The 27,719-nt window shown below is 41.6% G+C and overlaps 1 protein-coding gene across 1 annotated transcript in view; it reads left to right on the forward strand.

The window, feature by feature from the left end:
* EGFR (epidermal growth factor receptor) overlaps positions 1-14,811 on the forward strand; it is a 157,260-nt gene extending 142,449 nt beyond the window's left edge. The window contains exons 21-28 of the mRNA XM_058019334.1: positions 508-663; positions 1,466-1,541; positions 2,729-2,875; positions 5,260-5,357; positions 5,894-6,061; positions 6,155-6,202; positions 6,303-6,408; positions 7,430-14,811. Coding sequence (XP_057875317.1) covers positions 508-663; positions 1,466-1,541; positions 2,729-2,875; positions 5,260-5,357; positions 5,894-6,061; positions 6,155-6,202; positions 6,303-6,408; positions 7,430-7,806 — 1,176 coding nt within the window. The 3' untranslated portion in view covers positions 7,807-14,811. The remainder of the gene's footprint in view (positions 1-507; positions 664-1,465; positions 1,542-2,728; positions 2,876-5,259; positions 5,358-5,893; positions 6,062-6,154; positions 6,203-6,302; positions 6,409-7,429) is intronic.
* The last annotated feature ends 12,908 nt before the right edge of the window (positions 14,812-27,719 follow it).

The raw sequence follows: 27,719 nt of genomic DNA on the forward strand, positions 1-27,719 counted from the left end.
ATGCTGCCTGTAATAAAACCCAGTATGAGCAACATTGAATAATTGTCTAAATACCTTCTGTAGGGTTTGTGTGTGTGCCTAATGGCAGGGGATAGTTACTCTGTATTGTGCTCTACTGAACTCATTGGGTTTGCACAAGTGCAGCTGAAAGAAGACTTTGTCTCTTTATTTGTAAGTTCCATCCTGATTTTGTATTTCTTGAACTAAGTCCCAAAGGAACCAGATGCCCTGCTACTAACTACTCTACCCACTACTGCGTCTTTTTCCTTCATCACTCCATCAGTGCCTGGACCCACAAGAAGGTTCCTGCGGGGTAATAGTAACAGTCAATAATGTTACAATAGTAACCCTCATCCTCACCCTGCAATAAACATCACCTAAATGGAGAGTGCGGCTGGGATAACTCAGCAGGTGTTTATGGTGGTGTCTCTGGTTCCCACAGAGCAGCTGAGGTTTGGTGACTTGAGTGTACCAGTGAGAGCTGACCAGCAGTGTGTTACATTGCAGGGAATGAACTACCTGGAGGAACGGCGCCTGGTGCACCGTGACCTTGCTGCCAGGAACGTCCTTGTCAAGACCCCTCAGCACGTGAAAATCACGGACTTCGGGCTGGCAAAGCTGCTCGGTGCAGATGAGAAGGAATATCATGCTGAGGGAGGCAAGGTAAAGCATGCTGCACAATGAACTACTGCTCATTTGCTGGTGTTTGTGCTTGCACACAAGCCTCAAACAAAGAGGGGAGGAAAAAGAGAGTGTGTTTTTCAAAGCTCTCAGCTGCCATCCCAGCGTGCTGCCTTTGAAGCCTGTGGAAGTCCTCTGAAATCAGCCAAAGCAGCATCAGGCCAGTGGGACTGCAGTGGGAGCAGAGGTAGCAGAGCAGCAAATGCTTTTGAAATTCCCACCCAGAATGTCTGGGAAAATTCATCAGTGTAGCCAACACCCATAAGACTGTGCAGTTTATGAAGAGAAAGGGAATGTTGTATATTTATTGCAGAAGAAAGACCCGTCAGACTTGGTTCAACACACTTTTGTGTTGTACTGCGTGCTGATGGAGAGAACGTGTCCTGCTGAGAAATTAAAGAGAAGCTGCTTGCAAATATTGCAGAGGCCATAAATTGAAACCATATGAGTGTAGATCAGTCATGTAGCCTAAGACTGCATTTGTGTCCTTTTCTGATAGAAGGCTAAAAAGTAGTTATTTGACTGTTAAAAATACTGTAAAACTGTTCAGTAAGAGATATTTCTGATACACCTAGTATTCCACGTTTCCAGATTCTTTACAACATATGAAAATAATAAAGGGGAACTCAAAAGTTGCCTGTTCTACCATTCAGATAGTTCTCTTGGCTGTTTTCATTTTTTTTTCCTTCTGCAACCAAGCTATTGATTTACACACCACCTGGTGGTAAATATCCCTGATAAATTTTGGGTCAGCCTCTTAAGGATTCTTTGTGAATTTTCCTAGGTTCCTATTAAATGGATGGCATTGGAGTCAATTTTACACCGGATTTACACTCATCAAAGTGATGTTTGGAGTTATGGTGAGTTTAAAAGCAGTTACAATTATTGCAGATGGATTGGAAAATTTTATTATTTGCTGGTGACTCAATACTGGCCTTTTTACTTTGCATTGTGAGAAGAACAAGAGATCAAATATATAAACACAGTGCCCAAATCACCTATTCAACAAAGTAAAATCCCCATGAAACTGCATGTGAGTGAGGTGTAAGATGTTTCACAGAATATGCTTTGGGTAATCAGCCCTCCCCTGAAAAGGGCCACAGGTAGGAGACTCTGGTCTATTTGCTGAAGTTCTGTTAGAGTTTTTCTTCAGCAGCTTCACAGGAAATATAATTGAGCTGGCAATAGAGATGGATAACAAGGAGGATTTAAAATCACTGGCCACACTATCAGTTGGTGTCAATCAGTGTAACTCTGCTGAGGCCAAAAATGCTCATGCTGTCCTGGTAATGAGAGGACAATGCTAAAAGGGAAGCAGTGTGATAACCTCCTTAGAGAATTTATTTTGTATTTGGTATAGTTCATAAAGCCAGCTTGAAAGAAAGGAACAGAAAGGAAACTTTTCAAAGCAACCTATTGCAAAATTTCCCCCCATGGGCTCTTATATTCCTGGAAAATATTTAATGCAGATGGTCAGATCCTATGTCCTTTTTGAAACAGTACAGCCTCTGGTCTTCTTAATCCATTTATGTATCTTGGTATCCAAAATCTTGTTTTGTATCCTAAGCTACTGGACAATCACAACAGCTACATCACAAGAGTCCATGGTATGTCAGCAAATGATGCTCAGGCAGATGGTTTACACGTCTTTCAAAAACTGCTTTTGCTCGTCTCCAGAGAGATTGTTTTCAAACAAAAAGAGAATTTCCATTTTTAAAACCACTTGCTGTGTTGGAGTTGGGAGACAGTAACCTGCATTTCCTTTCTGTGGGGCCAGGAAGCCTGTAGAATGTTCAACACTGATATATTAGCTGAGATTAAGAAAAAAAAAAGGAAAAAAGCAAAACCTTAAATAGAAGCAGGATTATTTCAAAGTGTTATATATAATCTCTTTATAAAATCATGGCAGAAAATGGTTTCTCAGGTTGGAGTTCTGGCAAAACAGTGCTTCCCAGGGATCCCTCTCTGCTTGCTACTTCTCCACACCTATGCCGAGCAGTCCGGCTCCTGACTGTTTCTTTCATGATCTTCTCTTCCCACCCTGCAGGTGTGACAGTTTGGGAGCTGATGACATTTGGCTCCAAGCCATATGAAGGGATCCCTGCCAGTGAGATCTCCTCCGTGCTGGAGAAGGGCGAGCGTTTGCCGCAGCCGCCCATCTGCACCATCGACGTGTACATGATCATGGTCAAATGTGAGTTCACACCTGGGCTTGTGGCTGCTCACAAGCTGAGCTGAATAAGTAACTCAGTTGCATTTTATACTGTGCTCCTGGTAATGGCAGGGTTCATGCAGAAACAGGGTTGTATGAAGAGTGGTGACACCAGAATGTCCCACACCCTGAGCTTTACCTAGGAGCATGGGATGTGGCTTCATGAATCACTCTCACTCATTCAACCAACTAAGGTTTTTTTCACCATTCACACCACTGACTGATATTGTCAATTATTTTAAACCTATATGGTTAGGGACTAAAAATGAGCATAACACCAACCGTTTTGCCTGATACTCTGGTTTTGTATGCCTAGGAAATAAAATCAGCACTGCCTTCTCCTCCAGTCTCCCCCTTGGATCATTAATGTGCTTCCCACTGCAAGCACACAGGTGGATTATTACTAAAGGACTGTCTGGAGTTGCAGGCACAATCATAATGTTAGATACACATGAGGATTCAGCCTTCCTTTTCAAACTTCTTCCTCATTTTTGGCTGGTCTCTTTTTGGCATGCAGCTGTTGCAGTATAGTAGCTCAAGAGCACAGAGTTTCTGAAGCAGTTTTGGGCTGCTTTAGGACATGTCAAAGGGCTTCTGAACCTCAAACCCCCTTTCCATCTACATCATACTAAATGTCAGATTACAACCTGGCTTCCTGCACATCTCTAGACTATGACTGCCACATCCCTGCTCACTGCTGTGAAGATGTGATAAGCAGCCCACTAGGTGGCATTTAAGACCTTCTCAGTGGAGCAACATGTACCTGTTCCTGAAACAGGAGCCAGGCTGCCAAGAACACTCCATAGTGCAGCACTTTTGGGGAATCCTAGAGCACACACATATTGCTGTGGTGGGACAAGCATCACACTGGGTGAGCCTGAGTCTGTGCTCAGCAGGGCAACAGGAACTGCATCCAGAAGTGTGCACCTAGCCTGGGAGGTGCCCAGACCCCAAAGCAATGTCCTAGAAACTCTTCCTCAGAGAGTCTGACCCCTACTGACACCTCAGCCCCTATCTTTCCTTAGGGTCAGTCCAGAGGTAGAAAGGTGCATTTTGCCAGGCACCTAATCTGGTACTTGTGGCTTGTAAAACACAGCCAATGGAGTGTTCCCATCCTTTCCATGCCATTACACTGAATTTAAATGCAAGAGTGTGAGGATCTGGGGGCTGAGCCTTCCTCCTAGCACAGGACTCAGTTGCACATATTTTGCTGCTCTGGTCACCTCATGTTTGCAGGCTACAGTGCAGACCCAATTGAAGCTGTGCCATTTTATCTAAAGGAATTCAGGATTCCCTGTCACCTCTTTTATAATCAGAAAGTATAAACTGAAATGTTCAAAGTAATTGCAAAATTATTACTAATTTTTAAATTTAAAAACCGGCATTTAAATATAGGCAACTTAGAGAGAAAGTCAGAAACAGTAGATTCTACTCCTGCAAGAACAGCGAACTCCCAAACACTCAGTTTTGTCTAATAGCAAGAAGCATGTCTTTTTGAATTAGTGGGGAATGATATTTCTAGCACGGTAAAAAGTCACTGGAAATAATGAGATTTTGTCTATCATAGATCTTTGTCTAATGCAGATTTCAGAACGCATATCACCACTTCATTTTCCCATTAATATAGATAGGCTGTTTCTTCTGAGTTCCTCTAGACATACTAATCTTGACCTTTATTATTTTTAATTTTAAACACAAGAGTCTCAGATCAGCTCATCTGTTAGTTGATTAGAGAAAATGTGGGTTTCCTAACTAATATCACATGTAAAACCTCCAGTATCTGTATTTGAAATCTCTTCTAGCATTGATCCAAACTAAGCTGTAAGGACTTACTTTTGTTGAAGTCAGTTTACTAATTAAATACAGCTTAGTTGCAGTAATCTTTCAATATGTCTCCAGTGAGGATGTTTTGTATTTTAGAAGACATCTGGTACAGAGGGAGGCTTCTGCTAAAAGCTTCCCAGGACTTCATGAAGCAATCCAGTGACTGTCAGATGGCCAAATCCTGGTGCCTCTGCAGGCACCCACCAGTGTTAGTTTGATTCCTCTCCTTCAAGAGCTTTTTTCAAAGCAATCTGATTGGGATTATCCCTCAGGTGGGACCCACCTGCCCACGTGGATATAGACTCAGCCTGAAGTTTTTCCAATGTGGTGTTTTATTTCTGTCTTCCCAAAACTGCCAAGATCTGCATTTTAAATGTTGAAATTCACACCTGTGGCTGATGAATTAACTTTTTATGGTGTCCCTTAGGGGTAGCTCCTTTCTTTGTTCCACACATGGCACTGCTTTTTTGCTGTTATATTTTATTTGAAACTCTGTGTTTGATCACCCAGATAATTTTGTTTGTGCATTGCTTTTCCTGCAGGCTGGATGATCGATGCAGACAGCCGTCCCAAGTTCCGTGAGCTGATAGCTGAATTCTCAAAAATGGCCCGTGACCCTCCACGCTATCTTGTTATACAGGTACTAACCACACTGGTGGGAAGACCTCTGATGGGCATTTCATTTGAGGCCCAAAGTAGTACACATGAGTAGTAATGCACATGAGGACATATGATATGGATAACTGAAGGTCAGATTTATTGTTGCTTTCCAGATTTTAACTCATTCAGCTAGAGCCACAAACAAAATGTCCAAACTGGTCACTATTTTCTTAGTACTGGTCTCAGTCTAGGATCAGAAACAGTCCATGAGAGGAGAACAGAGTTTGATCCTCTTCAAAATGCAGTTATCTTACAGCACATAGACTGAGATTGCAGGTCTAGGTTCCCCTAAACTCTAGGTAAATTTGGTTAAATGCACAGATCGCTGAATGGGCTATTTACTTAAACATTGGACTTGCCCTGTGGGTCCCTTCCAACTCAGAATATCCTATGAATCAATGAATCAAGATTTTGCATCTTGTGCCCCTTGTTAAATTACTTTGTCGCAGAGAGAAGGGGAGAATGAGGGCTTGAAAGGAGCCTGCAAGTCTCATCTCATGCTGAATTTTTCAACAGGGAGATGATAGGATGCACCTGCCCAGCCCTACGGACTCCAAGTTCTATCGCACCCTGATGGAGGAGGAGGACATGGAGGACATAGTGGATGCAGATGAGTACCTCGTGCCACACCAGGGCTTTTTCAACAGCCCTTCAACGTCTCGCACTCCTCTCTTGAGTTCATTGGTATGAAAATTTTCCACTTTGGAAACATGACATGACATTTTATGAGTGAACTGCTTCTCATAATGTCTGTATTTTCTTTCTCTGTCTTTTAAGAGTGCTACCAGCAACAACTCTGCTACAACCTGCATTGACAGGAATGGGGTAAGTGGAATGACCTTTAATAATGGAGTAAATCCTCCTATGTGGATCAGCTTCTACAAATCAGTCCCTTTAATATTGTTTTTCTCTACTTTCATCCTAGCAGGGGCACCCTGTGCGGGAAGACAGCTTTGTCCAGAGGTATAGCTCAGACCCAACAGGAGCTTTCTTGGAGGACAGCTTAGATGACAGCTTCCTACCAGCCCCAGGTGAGTACTTTTCCTGTTTTTCTATCCCATGGCCACTCATTCACAAGCCCTTCGCTTGCAAATATAATCATTTTCCTTCCTTTTCTGTAGAAATGAAGCACTTTAAATGCTTTCTATCTTTTTGACTCAGTAAATGGGAGTTGAAAAGTGTTCACATACCATTTTCCTAGCCTTTATCTGTCTGCTTCTAACCATTTCTCATTTCAGTTCCCTCATGAGCCAGATTCCTTATGTTAGCCATGGGTGCCATCTAGGCAGGGAGTTTGCATGTGTGGTTATATGTTTAAAGCTTTCTACTTGAGAAAATAGCCTCTAAAAATTTTGGTTTCATTTTTTTTTTTTTGCCATTTCACCAATATAAAGTGCTTTAAGGCTGTTTCATTGCTTTCAGAACTTAATCCACAGAAGGCAGTTCATGGTTTCACGTGGACTTACAGTGTAGGCGGCCAGAGAGAGAGCCAATGAGCACTGAGGGAGATGGGGCTGGATAATGCAGTGATGATGCTTTGTGTCCTTAAAAAATCCCAACCAAGAATATGCCATAGCTAAAAAGGGTGAAAAGCCCTGTGAGGAACAGCACTGACGTGAAACGTGGAGTCACTGTTACTGCCAGTCCTGTATTTTCTAGGCATTTTTCCTCATCTCTAAACATTTTTTCCAGGGAAACAGCTTCTGGCAGCTAACCTCCTAAACTGCCATTTCAGAACACTATCTGGGACACAGCCACCCACGCACCACTAAAATCAGCAGTAGCTATCTCACTGTCTCATGGTCCAAGCCATCTTTCTGCTGGTTGGCAAACAAAACTTTTGAAGGTGAACCTCAGGGCAGCATGTTTGGTGCCCCAGAGTGGCAGTCCCTGCCTTTGGCTCTTTTCCACTCTGGGAAATTCAGAGATGTGCCATGTGCAAAGACCAAGTGGCAGCTGGGTTGAAACTAAATGTCAAGTGACACAAATGTCTGCATTAATTTTATATCTTCCTTTTCATTCCTTCTCATTTTAATTTTCTTTTTATTCTAGAGTATGTAAACCAATTGGTGCCCAAGAAAGCATCTGCCTCAGCAGTCCAGAATCCAATCTACAACAACTTCTCTCTCACAGCAAACTCAAAGGTCCCCACAGACTCCAGCTACCAGAATTCACACAGCACAGCTGTGGACAACCCTGAGTATCTCAACACCAACCAGTCTCCCCTGACCAAGACAGTCTTTGAGAGCTCTCCCTACTGGATCCAGGCAGGCAACCACCAAATAAACCTGGACAATCCTGACTACCAGCAGGACTTCTTACCGAAGGAAACCAAATCTAATGGTCTCTTGAAAGTTCCTGCAGCAGAAAACCCAGAGTACTTGAGGGTAGCAGCACCAAAAAGTGAATACATTGAAGCCTCAGCATGACCATAGAGAATTTCTTCTTGCAGCAAGGCAAGCTGGATAAGTGAACTGTTGACTGCTGCAAGAGTGGACTCTGGCTCAGAGCAAATGGCAACCACAATGCATCAAAAAGCACCTCTGCTTTTCATCTTGGGGCTTGGAAACTGCAAAGCCTGTCTGATGGTAGTTTGGGTCTTTCCTTGCCCATTTCCATGTAATAACCGAGGCCCATAGCCTGTGTTCAGATGCATGTTGGGATGGAGCAGGATCTTCCTGGACTGAAGAAATATGGATGCATTCCTTTCATTTTCAAATGGTAGCATGGTAAAAAGCCACTCTGGGATGAACTCGAGAACTGTACACATTGTACAGTCAAACTCCTTTCTACATTCTGTATTTTTATAAATGTTTCTAACAGAAGTTTTGGATCTTTTACAAGATCAGATGCTTGTACTGCTCGTCTGCTAAGTGTTGCTCAGATCACCAGCAGGGAAAAGAATTATGTTCCAAATCTCCTGGAACTGAAACTGTTATTCCAAACCACCAGATTTTTACAAGTTGGCTCCATATACTGCCTTTTGGCCCAAAGGTGAGAAGTGCATCTGAGGGACGTATGGGTGATTGTGCCCAGGGCAGTATGGAGTGGATTGGTCTGGGGAAAACTAGCACAAGGAGCAAAATGGCACAATGCATCACCTGCTGACCACTACTGCCACAAACTGACAAGAGGAACACGCCTCCAAGTCACCTATACATGATTATAAAGTGCTCACTAGTCTGTTTTCTGATGGTCAAACCCAAGACTTTTTTTTGTTCTGATCCCTTATGCAGCTGTCAAGTTGTCAAAATGCCTTTCTTCTTCCACAAAACTGTTAAAGATGTTGCTGTAACTGAAAAATGAAGTGTCAGATAATGTTTAACAGACTTCAATTAAATGTCAAGGAAATGCAAATAGTGGCAAATTGGAGCACTCACGAGATAGACTGGAAGAACTATACTAAATTAAACTTGACTAAGGCAAGAAATGCAGGTAGTTCTGGCCAAGCAGCTTTATTTCCCATTTTAAAGGGACTCAAAGCAGAAATAATTTTCCCTTATACATTTGGCAAAGAAAAGGGGTACTATCTAAGTAGTACATTTCACTCACTTCAAGGCAAAATACTACCAATTGTTGGTAGTAGGCTGGGGCTGGTTAAATGTCCCTTTGGAGTTACTATTCTGTCAATGCAGGAGGAACAGTGAGAATGAATTAAGGAAAGAAAGAATAATCTAGAGTGATGGAAAATATTATCTCCCTCTTCTGAAGCACAGGGTTACCTACTTCTTCTCTGAAATATGCAGCAACATCTTCTGGTTATTAGTGTGGTACAGGCAGGCAAGACAAGGCTAAGATCTTGGCTTGACAGTATAAATCAGTCACAGCAGCAAAAGCAGCTACTCTTTCCAGTGACCCATAAAATCATTCCATCACTAACATTTCTTATGAATGTAGGAGGAATAAAGTGCCTAAAGTGTGAATTTAGTCAGTCCTTTAGATGCATCCCACCAGCAGCTTGGCAGTGCTATTTTAATCAAATCACTAGATCTGAAAGTAAATTCTCATTTGGGGACAAAGGCTCTTAACTAGTTGAATGTTGGCAACTTGCTTGAGGGTAGCATAAGCAGCTGACTTGGAGAGGATCTGTAGCCTATATTAAGTAGCAAGAAATACCCATATTTATGCTGCTGCTGTGTTTAGAATACATCATAATGTGTTTCAGTTTAGGTATTCCATCTGAAGTCCAGGATCAAGCAGCAAATGCTTAGAGCACTGTTTTTACAGAATTACAGAGGAAAGGAGACCTTCAGTCATGTGAAATGAGCCCTTTTTTAAGTGACATGCATTAGCATTTGTATGTGTACAGCTCATGGGTCCCACTACAGTATAGGGTGAAGTGGCAGGTTGGGTCAGAATCCAGAGATTGTTCCATTTGGTAGATGTGTCTCACCATGACCAAGTCCCAGACACAGCAGTGTGGAAGATGCAATGTTTGACTTGGATTATCAGTGGCTTTTATTTAAAACAGTAACAAAAATTCAGTTCCCACGTCCAATTAGCAGCAGATTTCTCCTTGCATTCCTGGGAGCAGATTTGTTGTGCTGCTCTCACAAGTGTGTAACATGTGCACACAGGCAGTGATGCTTTTCCCCACCCACTGCCCTGGCAGAAATGTACATAAGACTAAAAAAAGTTCTTAACAGAATTCACAGATAATTTTTCAATTCGCTGAAGATGTTATGTCTCCAAGCAGAACACTAGAAAATCACATAGTGCATATTCTCCCATAGAATCTTTCAAACACTACTGCACAAAGGAATTTACTGATTTTAATCTGTTTAATCTGTTAGCTAAAACAAGAAAACCACTGAGAAATAGCATTATGTATCACCAGCATTATGTAGCGTGAATAGAGATTAATGCCTACCCTTTTAAAATAATTCAGGAGGAATTCAGTAGCAGCTCATTGCTAGAAACAAGGAGATTCATCTAAAAATTAAGCAATCTAAGTTTGAAAGAATCTCTCTTTGATGTTTTTGATGAAAAAAGTAGGAAAGAGGATGTAGGACCACAAACTCTTGATACAAATATAGATTCCAGACTGGCGGGATCAACTCTGTTGTGAGGTATTTCTGGTAAATGGCATTTTGTAAGCCATGATTTGTAAGCTGGCAGCTCAGTAATGATTCAAAAGCCAGCAAAACATAAAAACTAGGTAGTGCCTGCAGGGGCAGATACAGTGGCACTGGGAGCAGATGGGACTGTGCAGCGATGGCTGTGGCTGGAAGCACAGGTGCTGTGCAGGCTGATGCTCACAGGTAACAGATAATAGCAATATAACAAATCATTTCCACCAGGATTAGGGAAAAAAAAAACCAACAACAAAACACAAATAAGCAGCAGAAATGCCCTGGTTTACCCATTGCAGCTCACTGAACATCAAACAGCAAGGAGACCCCAGCAGGTTGTGTGTGCTCATACAGGAGACCATGGTTAAGCAGCATAAATCAACATCCAGAAATAACTTGAAAGGTCAGCTGGAGGTGTGGGTAGAAAAGGCTGATTTTAAAGACACAGATAAATAGGGAAATGTAGCATACCAAAGCCTCTTCCGAAAGCTGACAGTCTTACCACTAGAGAAAGATAAAATTTCCCTTTTTACTGCATTTCTCATGGAAGACCAAATAAAACACTCACAAATTATTCCTTAGCATCTCTCATAAAGCTGTAGTTATTACAGAACTCCTTTTGCAATAATAATTTAGGACTTTTAATAACTTCTAAGTGTATGAAAATGTAAGTTAAGAGTCTTCATCTTACTTTGATGTTTTCCAGTGACTGTGTGCAGTGTCAGCACACTTGATTTCATTGTGGGCCTTGGGTGGTTTTCTTCTGCTGCAAAGGGAATTGATCTGGGAAATTTTCTTCATGTTGCAATAGATTTTGTCAAGTAAATTCATCCAGAGGCCAGGGGCTTGCTACTGTTCCCAGCTGACAGTCAACACTGAAGTAAGCTTTTTTAGAGAGAGCAGTTGGAAGATGGTGATTTCTGGAATGCCTCAGGGTGATGCCCCATCACACCAACCTCACCAGGACTTGAAGCCTGCCCTAGCATTAGGAAATGAGGTCCTGTGGTCTGTTTGAAAGGAAGGGACTTGTATAGGGAGAGTAATGCCAGGGAAGGGCTGCAGCTGAGCAGTCCATACCTGAGAGAGCTGCTGAGTTTGCACAGGGCCATCACTGAGCCCACTGGCTGTTCTGCAGGTACAGGTGCTGCTGTCCCTGAACCCAGCGTGATGTGAAGGGGGCTGCAGAGATTGCTTGTGCCAAAACCAATGTACATGGCATTTTTACTATGGGGGGTATCTCTTCTCTTCCCTGGGGGACGTAGTTAGGATTACAACAATATCACAGGACCCCAAACAGATAGAAGAAATCTCATCTCAAGGTGCCTGGGGTATTATTGGTCTGTCTGCGTGTGCTCCAGTGTGTCAAGAAGAAACTTTGCATTTCCAGACAAGCGCTCATTTTTCACATTCAGGGTTCCACATTTTCTGTTAGTATGACCACTGCCTGTAAAATAAGCAGCCATTGTTTCCCACAAAGTTTCTCTATGAGAAAACACTTGAATCAGGACAAAGTATGAAAATGTACCTTTGTCCTCCTTCTTGGTGGAAACCATATACTCATGAAATGTCAGACTCTGTGTATAACACTTAGCAAGACTGCTTTGTAATGTTTTATCACCACTGATTCAAATTTTTATATTGGGACCCCATTTTCTAGCTCTCTTCTTATAAGTGTCCCCTCTTTGTTCTGACATACAACTTTCAAGAAGCCTTTTTAAATAATAAAAAAAAAAAAAAGAAAAAAAAAGTTTATACAAAAGAAAAACTTGACACCTTCAAGTAGCTTATCAAATGGGCTGAATTAGGACCAAAGATGTAATGTCTTGTTTTCTTGCTTTAAAGGAATAAGGTATTGATCACCACTTCCACAGCCTCTTTTTATAGAGAAGAGCTACAGAGCTGCACTCTTCATTGGGGCAGGGTCAGACCTCCACTGAGCAAAGAGAGCTTGGCAGGAGGGTGAGGCCTGTCCATAGAAAACCAAACTGAATATCAGGACCATGTATCACTTCAGGGCCAAACCTACAACCTCTACTCTGTATTGCACTTAATGCAATATCTAAACAGAGACCAAGAAAAAAGAAGCAAATAAATGATATTTTGGCTCAGTATCAGGAAAAAAATACGGTGATGTGAAGATGAGGCATGATAAAATAACTTCTTTGTGTGAGGAAGTGTGTAGGCAGGCAGTGAGACTTTAAAACAGTAACACTTTTGGTTATGTATTACTTCAATTATGCAGGGGAGTTGAAATCACAGAGCTTCCATGATATGCTTTGCTTTCTGCCATGTCTCCTGCCTATGTCTGATGTCTCTTGTAGGCAGATCACCACCTCTATCACCATGGCCGTGTGGACTGAGAATTTTGGGTTGGTGCAAGCCCTTCTTTTTATGTAGGGAGAGAAAAGTGCAGCCCTAGTTGGCTGTCCCACAGTTAGTGGTCAAGCTAAGCCCTCAAAAGCCTCCAAAACTGGGTTTCCCAAGGGAAAATATTGGCAACTGAAGACCTACCTGGCAAAAGACACAGCACTTGTTGCACTGATGAAGTCAGCAGTCAGAATGCTGAACACCTTCAGCCAAGATTTGGGACTGGTGCTTCATCAACTTTGCTGTCATCTTCTAACGTGGTGCAGATGGGGCAGCACAGGTCCTATGGTCTCTATCTCTCACTTTGAAGTAATGGATTTTTCTGATTAATAAGGTGAAAACCAGAAATCAAAAATGCCTCTAACAACTGTACTGGTAGAAGGTGTTGTTCCTACACAGCCAACACAGTACATCATTTCCAGTCAGGCTGGAATTTATCCAGACTCTTCTTACCTCCCATAAGCTAGCTGAAGAGCGTGCATTTGCAACCACCATCAATGTTATCTTCATGTTTTATTAAAGGGAATAATCAAAGTAGTTGTCTACAATGGTAGAAGGCTTGGCTCACATACCTACATTCCCTTTTTAATCCTACATTCCTAATAGTATTCTCCTTGAAATTAATGGGATGTTGAAATTGATTACACTGAGAGTATAAAACAAGGCTAATGTTGAGTGATTTTTGAAAATCCCTCACAATAATCAGAGATCCTATGGATCCACTGCCCATTTTAGGCTGCTTTGTACTGATGCAATCAACCGAATATAAGGTATGATGACTTGGTTTTAATAAACTATCAAGCAATATATCCACAGATACAGATGGTACCCTCAGAACATTGTAAAGTTACTCAACTATGAAAGCACTATTTGTAAAATAAGAAACTCTTGACTTTTATATGGTTTAATGGTTTATACTGTTGATCAAAGATTGTTTGTATATGAGCGATGAAAAAATGAGGTGTATATTATTCATTTTAATTGTTTTTAATTTTTGGAGGACTTTTATTGTAATATACTGTTGTATTTGGGGGGAACAAAAAGCAGTGGCTAGCTTGTAGCTTGTAGCCAGAGGAGAACTCACAGTAAGGGTTCTTTATTGATGGACTTAAATTTTTTTTTCTGGTAAAATTTGTCACCTTGGGGATTTATCCAGAGCTTAGTGAAGCTATTTACAGCACTCTTTCCTCTCTTCAAGACTCTTTGGCTCTCTGCATGCACAGTGCTGAAGTTTCATAATATGAGCAATAATACAGGCAGCCCTTGTGACCAGTGGAAGTGCAATATGAAAGCCCAGGTGCTGCTTATCAGGGCCTAAAAAAAGCTGCTCTTTTATGTGTCAGGTTCCCACTTCACTTCCATGACAAGAGCAGAAGCAGAGTGAAAGCAACCTCTCAAAGGCTGATCCATGTGGCATATGAAGCCATAGTGTTGGCCATTTCCAAAGTGCATAGCCAAGGCAAAATAAAGTCTCAACCAGAGTCACACTGATGACTTGAATTGTTGTACTATACAAGGCAGGAAGAGAAATTCTCTTAGCAAAGGCTGAGCCAAATGAAGCCCCAGTGTACCCTGAGTATGGTGTGTAATATCCAACTGGTGGAACATGTGGCTGACAAAGATTAAAGCAATTGCAGGGTCTTCAACATAACAGAGCAAAATACATTGCCAGACCTTAAAGAAGAGAGGAGCTGGAACTGTGAGTATGCACTCAGCCTGGATAGGTCCCTGGTATCACAATTTGTAAATGAAATAATTTTTGTCTTTATAGATTAATTTTGTACACAGAAAAAAAAAAGAAAAAGCCACAATAGCACCTTTCTCATTTTCATCTTTCCATCCAGACCCTTCCAGTACATAGGCTGCATGTTTTACCAGCTCAACCTATTTTATGCAGAAATTATGTAGTCTTAATCTTCATATTACTGGTTCTCAAAAATGTCTAATGCGTATTAATGCATGATATTTTTATTTTAATAAAAGTAATTAAATAAATATTTGCTCTCTCTGCATACTATTTCCTTCCCCCCTGCTTTGAAATCAGCAGGCTTGATAAGATTCTAGTGAAGTTAGTATTGCTCTGAAGAAGAATAATTAGTATCAAGAAGGAAATTGAAATATACATTGTACATCTATGCACCTCCTCTGAAGATCAGAAAGCAACTTGTAGATTTAAAAGTCCTTATCAGACAGGAAACTGCTGTTGTCTGTATCTGACAGAGGCAGAGCAATGCCTCTGCGTTTACCCCAGAGGGATTAGGACCCTGACTTGCTAAATCCCACTTTCAAAGCACCAAAAGAGAGGAACTTAAAATGAAGAATGATATAAGTATAGAAAAGTGTGGGTGTTTGGGAAGGATGAGCATTCAGAAATTCCACTGAGTTCAGTGCAGTCAACTTCAAATAAATAGAGAAGTGACAGAGGGTGCAAGAATAGAAGACAGCCAAAGAAACACAGCTGCAGTTTAACCTCCCTATCTGCCTGCACAGGATATGGCAGATTAAGATAAGATATAGAAAATTGCTAGTAAAGGATAGGAGAGGAAAACAAGTCTGTTCCATAGGCTCCATCATTATTAACAGCAGCCCTAAGCAAGCCTCACCCTCTGGCACTCCTGACCTCGACCCAGGAAAACAACAAAGCCAGCCTTTGGGGAATGGATGCCCAATCATTACATCAAAACACATCAGAAATGGAGCAGTACATTACAAGGGAGCCAGTAAAAGACAATGTGCCCTGAGGAGGCTCACAGCCACAGCTGGACCACCTACCATGGCACCTGGGACAAACCCACACAGCTCCTACAGAACTGAACATGGAAGGGCTCCACCATCACTGAGACAGTCACATTGCAGCAGCAACTTGTCACAAATGGCCTTGTTCACAGCTTCTTGTCCTGAGGCTGCTGACTGGGGCAAGGCTTCTGCAGCAGCATTTGGTAAGGGATGTTTGTACCAGGCATTGGTCTGGCAAGAAAGAGGGGCCTTGCAATTGCCAAAGGTGGGGGGTGGGAACAGCAGTGAAGGTGTGTGGTGGTGTTTGCAGGGGTCCCAGGATGAGGGAAGAGACAAGAATCTTGACTCCATGTTTCAGAAGGCTGATTTATTTTTTATTTTATATATATATATATAATTAAAACTATATATATATATAACTAAAACTATCCTAAAAGAACAGAAGAAAGGATTTCATCAGAAGGGTAGCAAGGAATAGAAAAGAAAGGAATGATAATAAAATCTTGTGACTGACCAGAGAGTCCGAGGCAGCTGGGCTGTGATTGGCCATTAAATAAAACCAAGCAACGTGGACCAATCACAGATCCACCTGTTGCATTGCACAGCAGCAGATAACCATTGTTTACAATTTGTTCCTGAGGCCTCTCGGCCTCTCAGGAGAAAGATCCTAATGAAAGGATTTTTCATAAAATATGTCTGTGACAAAGGTGGCTCAGCTTCCTTAAAGTGGCAGTATGTTTGCTGTCCGAGATGGGCTCAGTTCTTTTGTCAGCATCACCCAGGAGGGGTGTCACTGGCATGGCAGGCACAAAGGGACCTGTCCTGCTCATAGTGCTCAGTGGGGTGGCTGATCTTGTTCCCCACATGGTCTCCTTGGAGCCCATCTGTAAATAGAAATGAAGTAAGGCCCTAGGCCCACACTGTGAATTATTGCTGTTTATTTGAGAGAGGAGCTGGAATTGCAGATCAGGTGATGCTTTCAATTGTTTGTTGAGAATAGAAGTCTCTCTAATAAGCACCATCTGTGTGAAGTTCAACACCAGAGCTCTTGTTGCAGCAATCCTTTCACTTGAAAACCAGTTTTCTTTCTAAAGAGAGCAGAAGGAATGTTATTTAATGTGTGTGTCTTAACCTCAGAGTCTGCTTTCTCCAGCGAGTTACAGCCCTGAAACTGAAGTAGATCAGAAATAGCACAGTAAGTGTTGCTCATCTTTATCCTGTACTGCATGCATATATTGTGTGTTTGCACCTTTTTTTTCTTTTCTATTTTGAGAGCACACAGACTTATGGATTGCTCTAGACTTCACTGGACACTGTCCCTCTCAGACAGGAGCAGTGATAATACAAGAGATGGATATCCTTGTCTCACAGACAACTTTTATTTAGCGGTGTTTGACCTGGCACCGATTTAGTGAGCCAAAGTACAGCTAGTAAGGGTCACAGCTGGTTGTACAGATTCCCATCTAGCTCTTGGAGCCTGTTAAGTCATCAAAAGCTGAGGATCTCTGTGTGAATTTGCTGGCTGTGGGTAAGAAATAGAGTAATGTGTAACCTCTACTGCTGCCCATGGAGGCTAGGCTAGGTCAAACCAAGCCTGGCTGGGGATAATTGTCACGGGAATGCAGCTCTGGCACAGCACAGTGGTGGGATCCCTCAGGCACAGCCCTTGCCCCTGTGGCCAGACATCCTATAGGGCACTCATAGAGAACATCTGCAGCTATTTGAGATGTCCAAAAGGAACCCAAGCTTGCAAAGCCTCTCTGGGACTATTCCTATTACCCCTGCTTCAAAGAGCAGCAGAAGGAAAGCTAATGGTGCCCTCTCTCGGAAGGAAGAAACTCTGGCCAGAGCACACATAGCTTTAAAATAGGTCTCCCAGCAAACCAAGCTGAAAAAATGAGCTTGCGTGGGCAATTTATTTTCCAGTCCATTTGGAGTACAGGTTCATGGTACATTTAATCCAACCTACGTAAGGGATGCTGCTGGAAAGGGCTGCTGCACTGATCCGATGGAAAATTAATCCTTCTCTTTGGCAGCTGAGTTTTAGCAGCCTTGCAAGGCAACTGCATGCACCACAGAGCTGACTTCTAGCATGGCAATGTACATGCAAAGGACACGACCATAGCCCTTGGTAGCAAGTGTTCAAGTGACAGCATCATAACTAGTGTGACATCCTCCTGCCCTCAAAAAAGCTCTTGTGCATATTACTATAAATAATTCTATTTCCCCAATTCTCAGTTTCTGGCTTTCTCCATGTCTTGCAAGAAAAGCAATATTGTGCAGATGAAGCTGTGAAGAATCTTAAAGTAATGCAAATAGGCTGCGTCAGATCAAAGGGATCTTGGTTCAGGTTTGGTTTGTGATCATTATATTGCTGGTAGGGCGAATTCTTCATCCAGCCTTTTTGTATCTTATGGGAATGCTCCAGCATGAGTCTAACACAATGCAGAATGGCATTTTGAGAAAAGCCATGGTTTTGCCTAATGCAAACACTGCTTCCATATACTTTTAAAAATTAGTGTATTGGCCCCTGGGGCTTGCTAAAGCAAGATTATTTCTAGTTCTTGTTTTGTTGGTTTAGTATCCAGTTGGGATCTGCCTAAAAAATCTGGCCACTTTATGTTTTGCTGCCGTGAATAACGATGCTGAACAGAATTGTAAACAAGTGAGACTTTCAGTTATTCTTGGGGTTTCAGTGCTAAGCTAACAAACCTAGCTTCCATCAGACATGAGTTGTACCAATGGTAGAAAGTAGCAAAATGTCTGTGTGCCAAAACCTGGGAACATTAGGAGCAGAGAGCAATGGGCATGCCCCTGAGGCTTGTGTCTATAGGCAATGTGTAACAATTCAAGAGCACACACACAGCTGCCCTCCTCCCAAAAGTCAGGCTGCTTTCTCCTCTGTCTCACATCAATGCCTGATGAGGAAGACTTTGTATACCTACAGGGCCTTCTCCCACCACAGAGGAGGCAGCAGCAAGGGACACCTTCATGGTTACTTGATGGTCAGGCTGCCTCCAATGGGCACTTGAAACCAACACAAAAAGGCAGGCAGGCACCAGGCAATTCCTGGGAGAATCAGTGATCTGTATGTAATTAAACCAAATGTGATTAAGCAATAGTTATCAGAGGTAACACTGACTACAAATTCATCTTTGAAAGCAGCCTTGTCAGCATGCTAATTGCATTGGCTTTCTAATGCTTCCCTTCAGTAGAAACTGGTGCAGATCAATAGGTCACCTCTCCCAGAGGGACAATGCTCACTGGCAAGCTTAAAATAATTATTTAGCCAGAGATGAGCCCATTGAAATACTGGTGGCCTCAGAGGATTTTCACCAGGCTGGTTTACAAGGGGGAAGCCAGAGGAAGGAGACAAGAGGGTGTAGGTGGGACATTCAGACTCTCCAAAGAAATCCTGGAGAGACCTTGGAGAGAGGTGACCCTGTCTGCTTCACAGAATGTGACTCACATTTAGTCTTGCAAGGACCCTGGGAGGTAGGAAAGCTTGTTACATGCAGGCAATAAAAATAACTTGTTTTTTTTAACTTTAAAAGGGATGAGAGAAAGAAACGCAACCTGGCCTAGTGTGGGATGGCCTGAGAGGAGGGAGCAAATAGGTAGGAGCAAATTGGCAGGATAGAAGAAGTGCATATTTTTTAAGGACAGGAAGAAAATATGGTGGGGGGTAGAGCTAAGAAGAGGTGTGTCAGAGACTGGTTGACTGATTTGGGAAAACAGGTATTTTCTTTAAAATAAATTTGCACCAGAATTTGGTTGTGGTTGAGTGACCAAAGGCAGGTACACACAAAGAGCATTTTATTTCCTAAATCATTAACTAGATCCTTTTACACACGTGGGGTTTTTTTTATTTTGCAACAAAGGTTTGAGCCCTCTGGAGATGTTTTGTACAGGATTGGATAATTTGCTTCTTGGATGGTCTTTTGGACATGTATTACTTAGTGGAGGACGATGTAGCAAGGGGCATATGGGGCAGTGCTGCAGAAAGAAAGATGACTGTAGGTCCTGCCTGGAAGAAGAAGAAGTGTGGGCTGTAGCAGGAGACAGTTTGGAGGAAGTACCTACAGGAGTCAGTTTCTGAGCCCATACTTATGACTTTAGCTGAAGTGATGGCAGCCTTTTACACAGTTTCTTTAATAAAGGGCCAGTGCAATTCCACAAGCATTAGCTCTGTAGCTGAACCACATACAGGCTGCAGGCTGTTCTGTGCACTGCATGTTTCTCAGCAAGGCTTTGTAGGTACTTAGCACAGTGAGGTCCCCTTGAAATCAGGCCCCTGGATTTTGTGTGGGAAAAAAGATCCCAAGTGTGCCTTCTGTAAAGAGATCCTGGGTGTGTAGTCTTCTGGTCTCACCTTCCCATGCAAAAAGGTTTGCACAGCAGGCAGAACAAGCCACAGGCATGTATATATCCTCTTGCAGGGTGCAATTTCCTATTTTGCAAGCCTATCACCTGCTTGCATAGAGTAGGTATTACCTCGAGGAATCTTTAATGGGCTCAGAGTTTATATTTTGTCCTCAGCACTTGGTTACTGTGTATTGAAGTTATCATTCAAAATGTTTGCTCAAAATGTTTTCTTGGATGAAAGACTGCTATTCTATTAAACTCTATTTCAAACTCAGCTAATGATCATGACTCAAGCTTATGCTTTCTCACACCAAAAATTTTAAAAAATTACCCAGAGGCTATCAGGATATTAATAAATAGGTTCATCATAAACTGAATTATCCCAAGATCATAGAGCCTTCTCTTCTATGTGCTTTCATTGAACACCTACATTTAGCCACTGGGAAAGATATTTTGCTATATGGACCTTTGGTCTGATGAATTTTAATAATACTGATGGAAATTTGAAGGAAACCCTGGCTGCAACTCCTCTTGAAACATTTTTGGTAGGCCACTCCTGTTCACCAAGCAGAAGAGTTAGTTCCTGCTGCTGGGGGTGCTTCAGCTCTCCAGTGAGTATAACACAAAAGGGTCTCATTGGATCCCTGCTGGTTTACAGCCACTGAGCCAGCTGGGCTTTATATCAGTTTACAAATTTATGGCTTGTCTTCTGTTATATTGACCATGATTTTTGCCTTGAAATATCTAATGGGTTCACTCTTTATATTGAAAACATAAATATAGAGAGACTGCTTACCCATATGTGCTGGGAAATTAGTGCTCAATAAACTAATAGTGATAATTTATAATATAATTTCAAGAAAAAGAGGGAGAACTATTTATGTAGTATAGATGCCTTCCCTCCAACATCATATTGCTCTAAAATAAATATTTTAATACAGATTGGGCTAAAGAGGATTCTTAGCTCTGCTGAGGAAATGCCTTGTTGTTTCATTTTGTAAAATTAAATTTTACATTTACTTTTTTTTCATTTTATAAAATTCTCAGTCTGCACATTGCAAACAAACTGGTTTGCCCTGGCAGTGGGTTTTTGTCATAGATCTCTGGATGATTTTTCTTGTAGGGAAGGTGCATTTCACTCTATGCAGAAGCAATGCAGGCAAACAAAGCAACATGCAGTCAAGTAACCAGCAGTGGCTAAGATGCAGTCCAATGCATCATCTCAAGGTACCCTCATGTCTGAGCTATAAAAACTTTCAAATATGTAAATATCCCAAAACATATTTTCAGCACTCTAAGCTGTTTCGCAAACCCACTTGTACAGGTACAAAAATTTTCCAATACTGCAGTTGTCTGATTAAGGAAAACTTAATAAATTTCATCCATCAAGATTGCTGGTAGAATAACATTAATTTTACTGAATATGAAAGTATACTAAGTTGTGTGATAAAGGAGACTGCTGTTTGCCTTGCTCCAGTTCCTGAGGAAGTGTAGGTAGTAGATAAGGACCAACCTAATGAATTCCATGAAGTTTTTTTATTGAAAGAGCAGGAAGATCAGAGAATTAGACTCAAAGGCAGTTGCTGCTGTTAAGCTCTTGTGTTTAAATGAAGAAGATGCACTAGTGCAGACTGTTTAGTACTTGACTCCTTAAATATTGGTGTTTTGTACTGGATTTTGTGCAAAGAAGGTTTTGTCAAATTTGCCAGAGACAGAGCTGCTGTCATTTTTTTCAATCTTGCATGGTTAAGATGTATTCTACTAAGCAGAATGGCAGTGTGGGTTGCCTTTGTAGATGAGAAGAGCTGGCCCAACAGATCCTGTTCAATATGCACTGTTCGTTTCCTGGGTTGCAAGCTTATGTTTCTGTTGCTTGTTGAAGTCAAGGAGTAACTCTGATGGAGTTAGAGAGAATGAGTTTCTTTCACTTGGCCCACTGTGGGGCTCCTGGTGGTGTGCAGGTGCATCCTCAGCAGAGCTGGTCCAGGGAAAAGAGGGCAGCATGGCAAAAGGCAGCAGCAGGTAAAGCAGATAAACTAATTACTGAAAACCTGGCAGCAAAATGAATTCATGGCAAACCACTTCAGTGCAGCATGTAAAACAAAGAGGCTGACAAAAATCCCACCTTTATAATCATCAGCATGTTTAGCCCAAAAAAAAGAAAAAGAGAAAAAAAGAAAGAAAACAAACTTTTCATCTTCAAAGTCCTTTAAAAACTTTCACTAATTAACCTTCTATGTCTCAGTATTGCAGCTATCATGGGAAGGGCCTTAGGGGAAATGGCAGTAAAGCTTCTAAATATCCCTTTGAGATATCAGCTGAGACACAGATTTTTTTTTTTTTTTTGCTCACTACTGAATGCAAAGCACTTCTATAAATACTTCAAATAGCACTAAGCATGTTATTGAAATGCATATGTGTGTGTACAATCTGTGTGAAAAGTAATGCATCATCTACGTCCCTGTTAAGTCTTTAAAGCACGACTAATGGCACATCACCCTTTCTGCTGGAGTGAACTTCTCTGGGCTGATCTTGGAAGGCTTGCATACAAGATTAGCTCTGTAAAATAGCCCCCCAGACGCTCAGTGAAGTTGTTCCTGGGGTAATACAGGAATGTAACCTTAGCATGAGCAAAGCCATGATGAGTGTAAACTGGCTTTTGGGACCATTTCTGCTATTGGCACACACTGGTAGGTCCTTCAGCCCTGCTGAGGTTGCTACTCTGACTGTTTTTTTCTGGTCATCCTCACATCTGGGGAGGCACCTTGGGGGCTCCCTTGAAGGCCCAAGCCAGAGTGCCCCAAGAAGTCTCACCACAGCAGGGCTTGCTGCCATGCCACCAATAAAAGCTGAGTTCAACTCCCTAGCTTATGATTTTCATTCAAAAGGTAAAACTGTGTCTTAAACTGTAATTTTAATCTGTATTTTAACCTACACAGTTCTGTATATACTTCCTCTTAGATGACTTCAAAAATACTGTATGGCATATTGTTTATCCCTCAATGAAGGCTCAGAGAAATAAACTTCTAAGTAGCTGTCTCTCTTTTACAATGAGATTTTGAATAACCAGATCACTTTTGACCCAATTCTTCAATGCACACATACACTTAGACATTTAGACAGTCTCTTAGCTGTTGGATTACCATCTGACTCCCACTGTTTTCAAAACGTAGTTGTAATTCATTTATGGAAACTTTGCTTTAATCTTTTCTCACAAACCTTCTTAGCTGTTTTAGAAAAGTGGTCATAAAGTTTAGTTTCCCATTCAATACTGAGTAATGTCTTCATAGAAGGGGTTTCTTCCTGCACTGAGTTAATATCTGGAAATCTATGACTTTCTCATATACTTGGTTGGCTGATACTGTTGGGACTGCTTTAGAATCAACTTTGCTGAAGACCATATTGCACAGTTAATTTCAAATGCAAGTTTTTAAAGGCTTTGCCACAATAGAGTTCATGCCATTCTTATATTCTATGAATATTCCAGTTCTTCAGGTTTTGGGTTTCTGCAGTGACCACCATGACAGAGTGACAAAAGACTGAAAAGTTGGCTTCACTGAAATTTAAACAAGACCAGCAAGATTTGCTGTTTACTGGTCCAGCTGCAACTTCCACCAGTTTCAGCAGCTTGTCAGTTAAGGGAAATTATGCAAGTGAAAAACTAGATCTGTAAAGTTGCTAATGAGAAACTGGATATATCAGAAACTTTTCCTCAAGTATGATTTGCTGACAGGATTAGAAGCAAAGCAGAGTTGTCCAAATGGGGTAAGACATTCTCAGTTTTGTGGTGCACAAATGGTTGCAAACACTTACACTAAAGCACCAAATGGGCTACTACTAATGGGAATTTTCTCTTAAACTTTCCTGAGGGAAGAAGAGTACATATGTTGATACAGATGAAAGCTTTTAAGCAGGCTTCCATACAGGGATGTCTGTGTTTGTTATATTGACTTTCTGAAATGTTTTCATTGAAGCTTTTATCTCAGCTCCACACAAGGCAACCCTCACATCTTTTACTTCTTTGAAGCATATAGCTAACATTTGTTTCCACATACAAAGGGTTTTCTCATCTTTCAGGGAAACTTCCATCACCAGCAAGTTCAAAGAGGACTTGAGTTCACACTGCACGGTGGAAGGGCATCTCCCTGCCTTTTATAAACCCACACCATTTCTTCCTTATGTCAAGCTCTGTGGGACTATAGAGGCTTTTGGACTTCCAGGACAGTTGTTTTCTACAGTGGATCTGTCTTGCCCAGCTTAGAGGTTAAGTTTGGAAGTTAGCAGTGCTGATATGTGCCGGGTGGGTGTCTTGGGATATTTGAGTTCCTGCTCCAAATGAACTCTTTTTAAAACTTTCAGGCCTTGAATGAGGTCATGCAAGTTTTGACCCACTGTTTCAACCTTGCAGTTACCTTTTCAAACAGTCTGGTAGTATAACAAAATTTATGTATTTTTCCCTGTGCAACAAGGACCAAAGCACAGTAAAGTTCAGAGCCTTGCGTTCACCCCTTCCTTGAAGTGATGAAGCATTTTGCTATCAGACATATGCTAGCACACGATCTGTGTGTTTCCTATTGCCTCATCAGCTTTCAGCATCTCACATTAGATACTTTATGATTTGTTCTCTGTTTCGCCCCTTCTTCCAGTATCTGGAGTGGTGGTTGAACACTTGCTGTCCTCTGAGCTGCCACCTATTTATCCATCAGCAGCCCACACCAAAAACACACACTGGGTAAAGCCACACATTTTAAAGACAGACCACTCTGGAAGCAAATTATTTCAGGAAAAAGTCAAATCAGTGCTAATTCTGAAAAAAAATAAAGGTCAAATAGTAGGAGATGAGGCAAGATAAGCTTCTTAAGAGCTTACTTCTTTAATCTATGGAGGACATTTTATCTGGGTATTTACCAATAGCTAGAAACCGTACAGCATTTCCTTTTTGTTTTTTCTAAACTCTCCATCTGTTTATATTTAAAACCAGAGATGGAAGGAAAGAGAAATATTCATAGATCTGGAACACCAATAGAATTGGCAAGGGACTGGAATGAATTTCAAAAGTGGTGGTACAGTGCTACTTAGAACTTGTGTTTGATGAAAGTTAAGTCATCTTCTGATGGCTGTTTCAAGTATGTGGTGTAGATAGATGGACTCAGTTTAGTGATTGAAATAAAATTGTGACATCACCAACATGTTAAGTCTAATCATCATAAGAGAGGCCTGCTTGTTTATCCTCAGAACTAGCCCTAGGAGACCTCAGTAGCACAAAAGCTTAAAATGTCTGATCGTACTTCATATGAAAGATTTCAGCCTCTTCAGCTACCAGAATATAACTTTCCTTGAGCATAAAGACCAATAAATAATCAAAAAAACATACCCATTTTGCCCACATCTAGAGTGGGAATGGAAGCATTGATCCATTCACTCCTTTTTCCCATCCTGCAGCATTGTTTGGCTCAGCAGTAACTGAAGTGGTTCAAAGGAAACACTCCTGGTGAGAAGAGCACATCCCTCCTCTCCATCCCACCTCACTAGGATTGGCATGCTCAATCTGTACCACTCATACCAGCAACATGTCTGGTCCTCTTGTTCCACTTGACACGTCCCCTGCCCCATCACATCTCACACACCTTAATATAACGCTAAAGACCACCTTCTGCCTCCACTTTCATAGTTCTTAAGCAAAATGTGCCTCTCTGAGAACATTACCCAGGCTTTTCATCTTCTCTCACTCCACCCTCACCACCTACTTGTGTTAAAAGACTAAAGAACTCTTGGCCAAGGTCAAGGAGCTTTTCCTGATCAAAGCAGTAGTAGAAGTTGCCCTGTTGGTTTGCCTCTTCTTTTTCTCTTTTTAATCCTTCACATCTTCATTCTATGTTGTTTAGAACATAATATTTTTCACCTTAAGGGATCCTTTACCCACTTCCCACCTTTCTTTCACATCCTTGGACCACCTGCTCAACTCTTCAGTTTCTCATCCCTTCTCAGTCTCAGACCTCAGTCTTGTGCTCTTTTGCACTATGATGAAGCCCTGACTAGAGCCATATGTACTCTGGGAGGCCAGATCTGACAGAGCCACAAGAATCAGGCACCCTGCTGAGGAGGAAGATCTCATAACCAAAGCCTGTAGCTCCATCCTGTCAGTCACTGAATACTATACACTGACGTTGCCTTCTCCCCTCAGAACTGCTTTGGTTGAAAAGCAATTTTTTTCTATGTTTTTTTTTCCATGTAAAGCTGATAGATTATCTTACTTAATGAAGCACTCTGCAGCCTGATGACTGATTTATTCTTCTTACCAAGTGGTTTAATTCTACATCAGTTATCCCTGTCAAAAAGGAACAATAATTGGAATGGAAGTCACAGAGGCTGCTTTAGATCAAATGAAGCAAGTATTCCCCATGGTCTTCAGTCCACTACAGGTTTTCTCTTTTCTTGCTGTATTCTTTCCCTCAGTGCTTGACAAAATTGCTTCTTTTTGTTGAAATTCTCAGCAAAAATAACTCAGTGGTTTGGAACAGAAATGTTGTTGTCAGAGGTAAAGACAAGGATGGAAGGCATGTTGTGAGTAAAATAATCTCATGCTTTTAACAGCGCTGGCAAAAAAAAAGCAGTTAGCCACTGAATGTTTCAGTTAGCCACATTGCTTTCAATGGCAACTGGGCAAAATTTTAGGTATCCCAGGAGAAACTGATTATGAGTGAGCAGATCCTTCTGCTGTGCTAGCAGGCTGTGCACGTCAGATACCGCTCACTGCACCAGACTGGATACAACACTCACTGGGCTGTGAGGTCTGCCCAGACACTGTCAGAATATGAAGGGCTGTTGGGAAATCTCCATCCTTTGCAAGGCAAAGAGATCCTCACAGCATTTCCACAAGGTGGGTGCTGATTTGGAGATAACCCCTATGAACATCACTGTGCAAAATCTAAAATAGGTTTTCCATCACACATTGCAGCTGAGAGGTCTCTGAGCACAAGCTTCTCCCTCAAACCAAGCCAAGTGAGGTATCACTGCCCATTACAGCATCTCAGGGTGCTTTCTGATGGGCTGAATCCAGGGTAAGTGAGATGAACTGGACTATCAGAAAACTGGTTTTGTTCAGGTTTTGCTGTTTCACAAAAGTAAAGCCCTAATAATGTTCATGCTCATACTTGAAAATTGAGATGATACAAGTGCTGTGTTTTATAGATGTCTAATGTAGGAAGTACCAGTGTGGGTCAACATGCAGCATCTGACAATCACTGAATGTTTTCAATTTGGATAATGCTGTGAGGAATTCAAGGTGCTTAATATACTTTTTTACTATATTGCCAGATTTCACTAGGTCTTCAAATAAATACTTCAGAGAAGGAGAGAAGGATAAAAGGGAAATTTCCTCAGCTTTTCAAACTGTGCCTTGAAGAATCATAGAATGGTTTGAGTTGGAGGGCATCTTAAAGATCATCTAGTTTCAAAACTCCTGCCATGGGCAGAGGCAATTTTCACTAGACCAGGTTGCTCACAGCCCCATCCAGCCTGAGCTTGAACACTGCCAGGGATGGGACATCCATCCTTGATGAAGCAACTACACTGTAGGAGCCTCAATGCTTTGTGATCTAGTAAGTACATCAGTGCTGGCATGAACTGATTTGTTACAAAGCCCTATTTCATATATTTGTAAGCCTCCAAAAAACATTTTCAAATCCTCTCCTAACCTGCCCCCCTCAACCTTGGCTCTTGTATGTGGGAGACTTAGTATCCCAGAATCTCACATCTTCCATTCTGCCAAGCACCAAAGAAAATACTAATAGCCCCTACTC

The sequence above is a fragment of the Melospiza georgiana genome, chromosome 1, assembly GCF_028018845.1.
Source record: "Melospiza georgiana isolate bMelGeo1 chromosome 1, bMelGeo1.pri, whole genome shotgun sequence".
NCBI classification, from domain to species: Eukaryota; Metazoa; Chordata; class Aves; order Passeriformes; family Passerellidae; genus Melospiza; species Melospiza georgiana.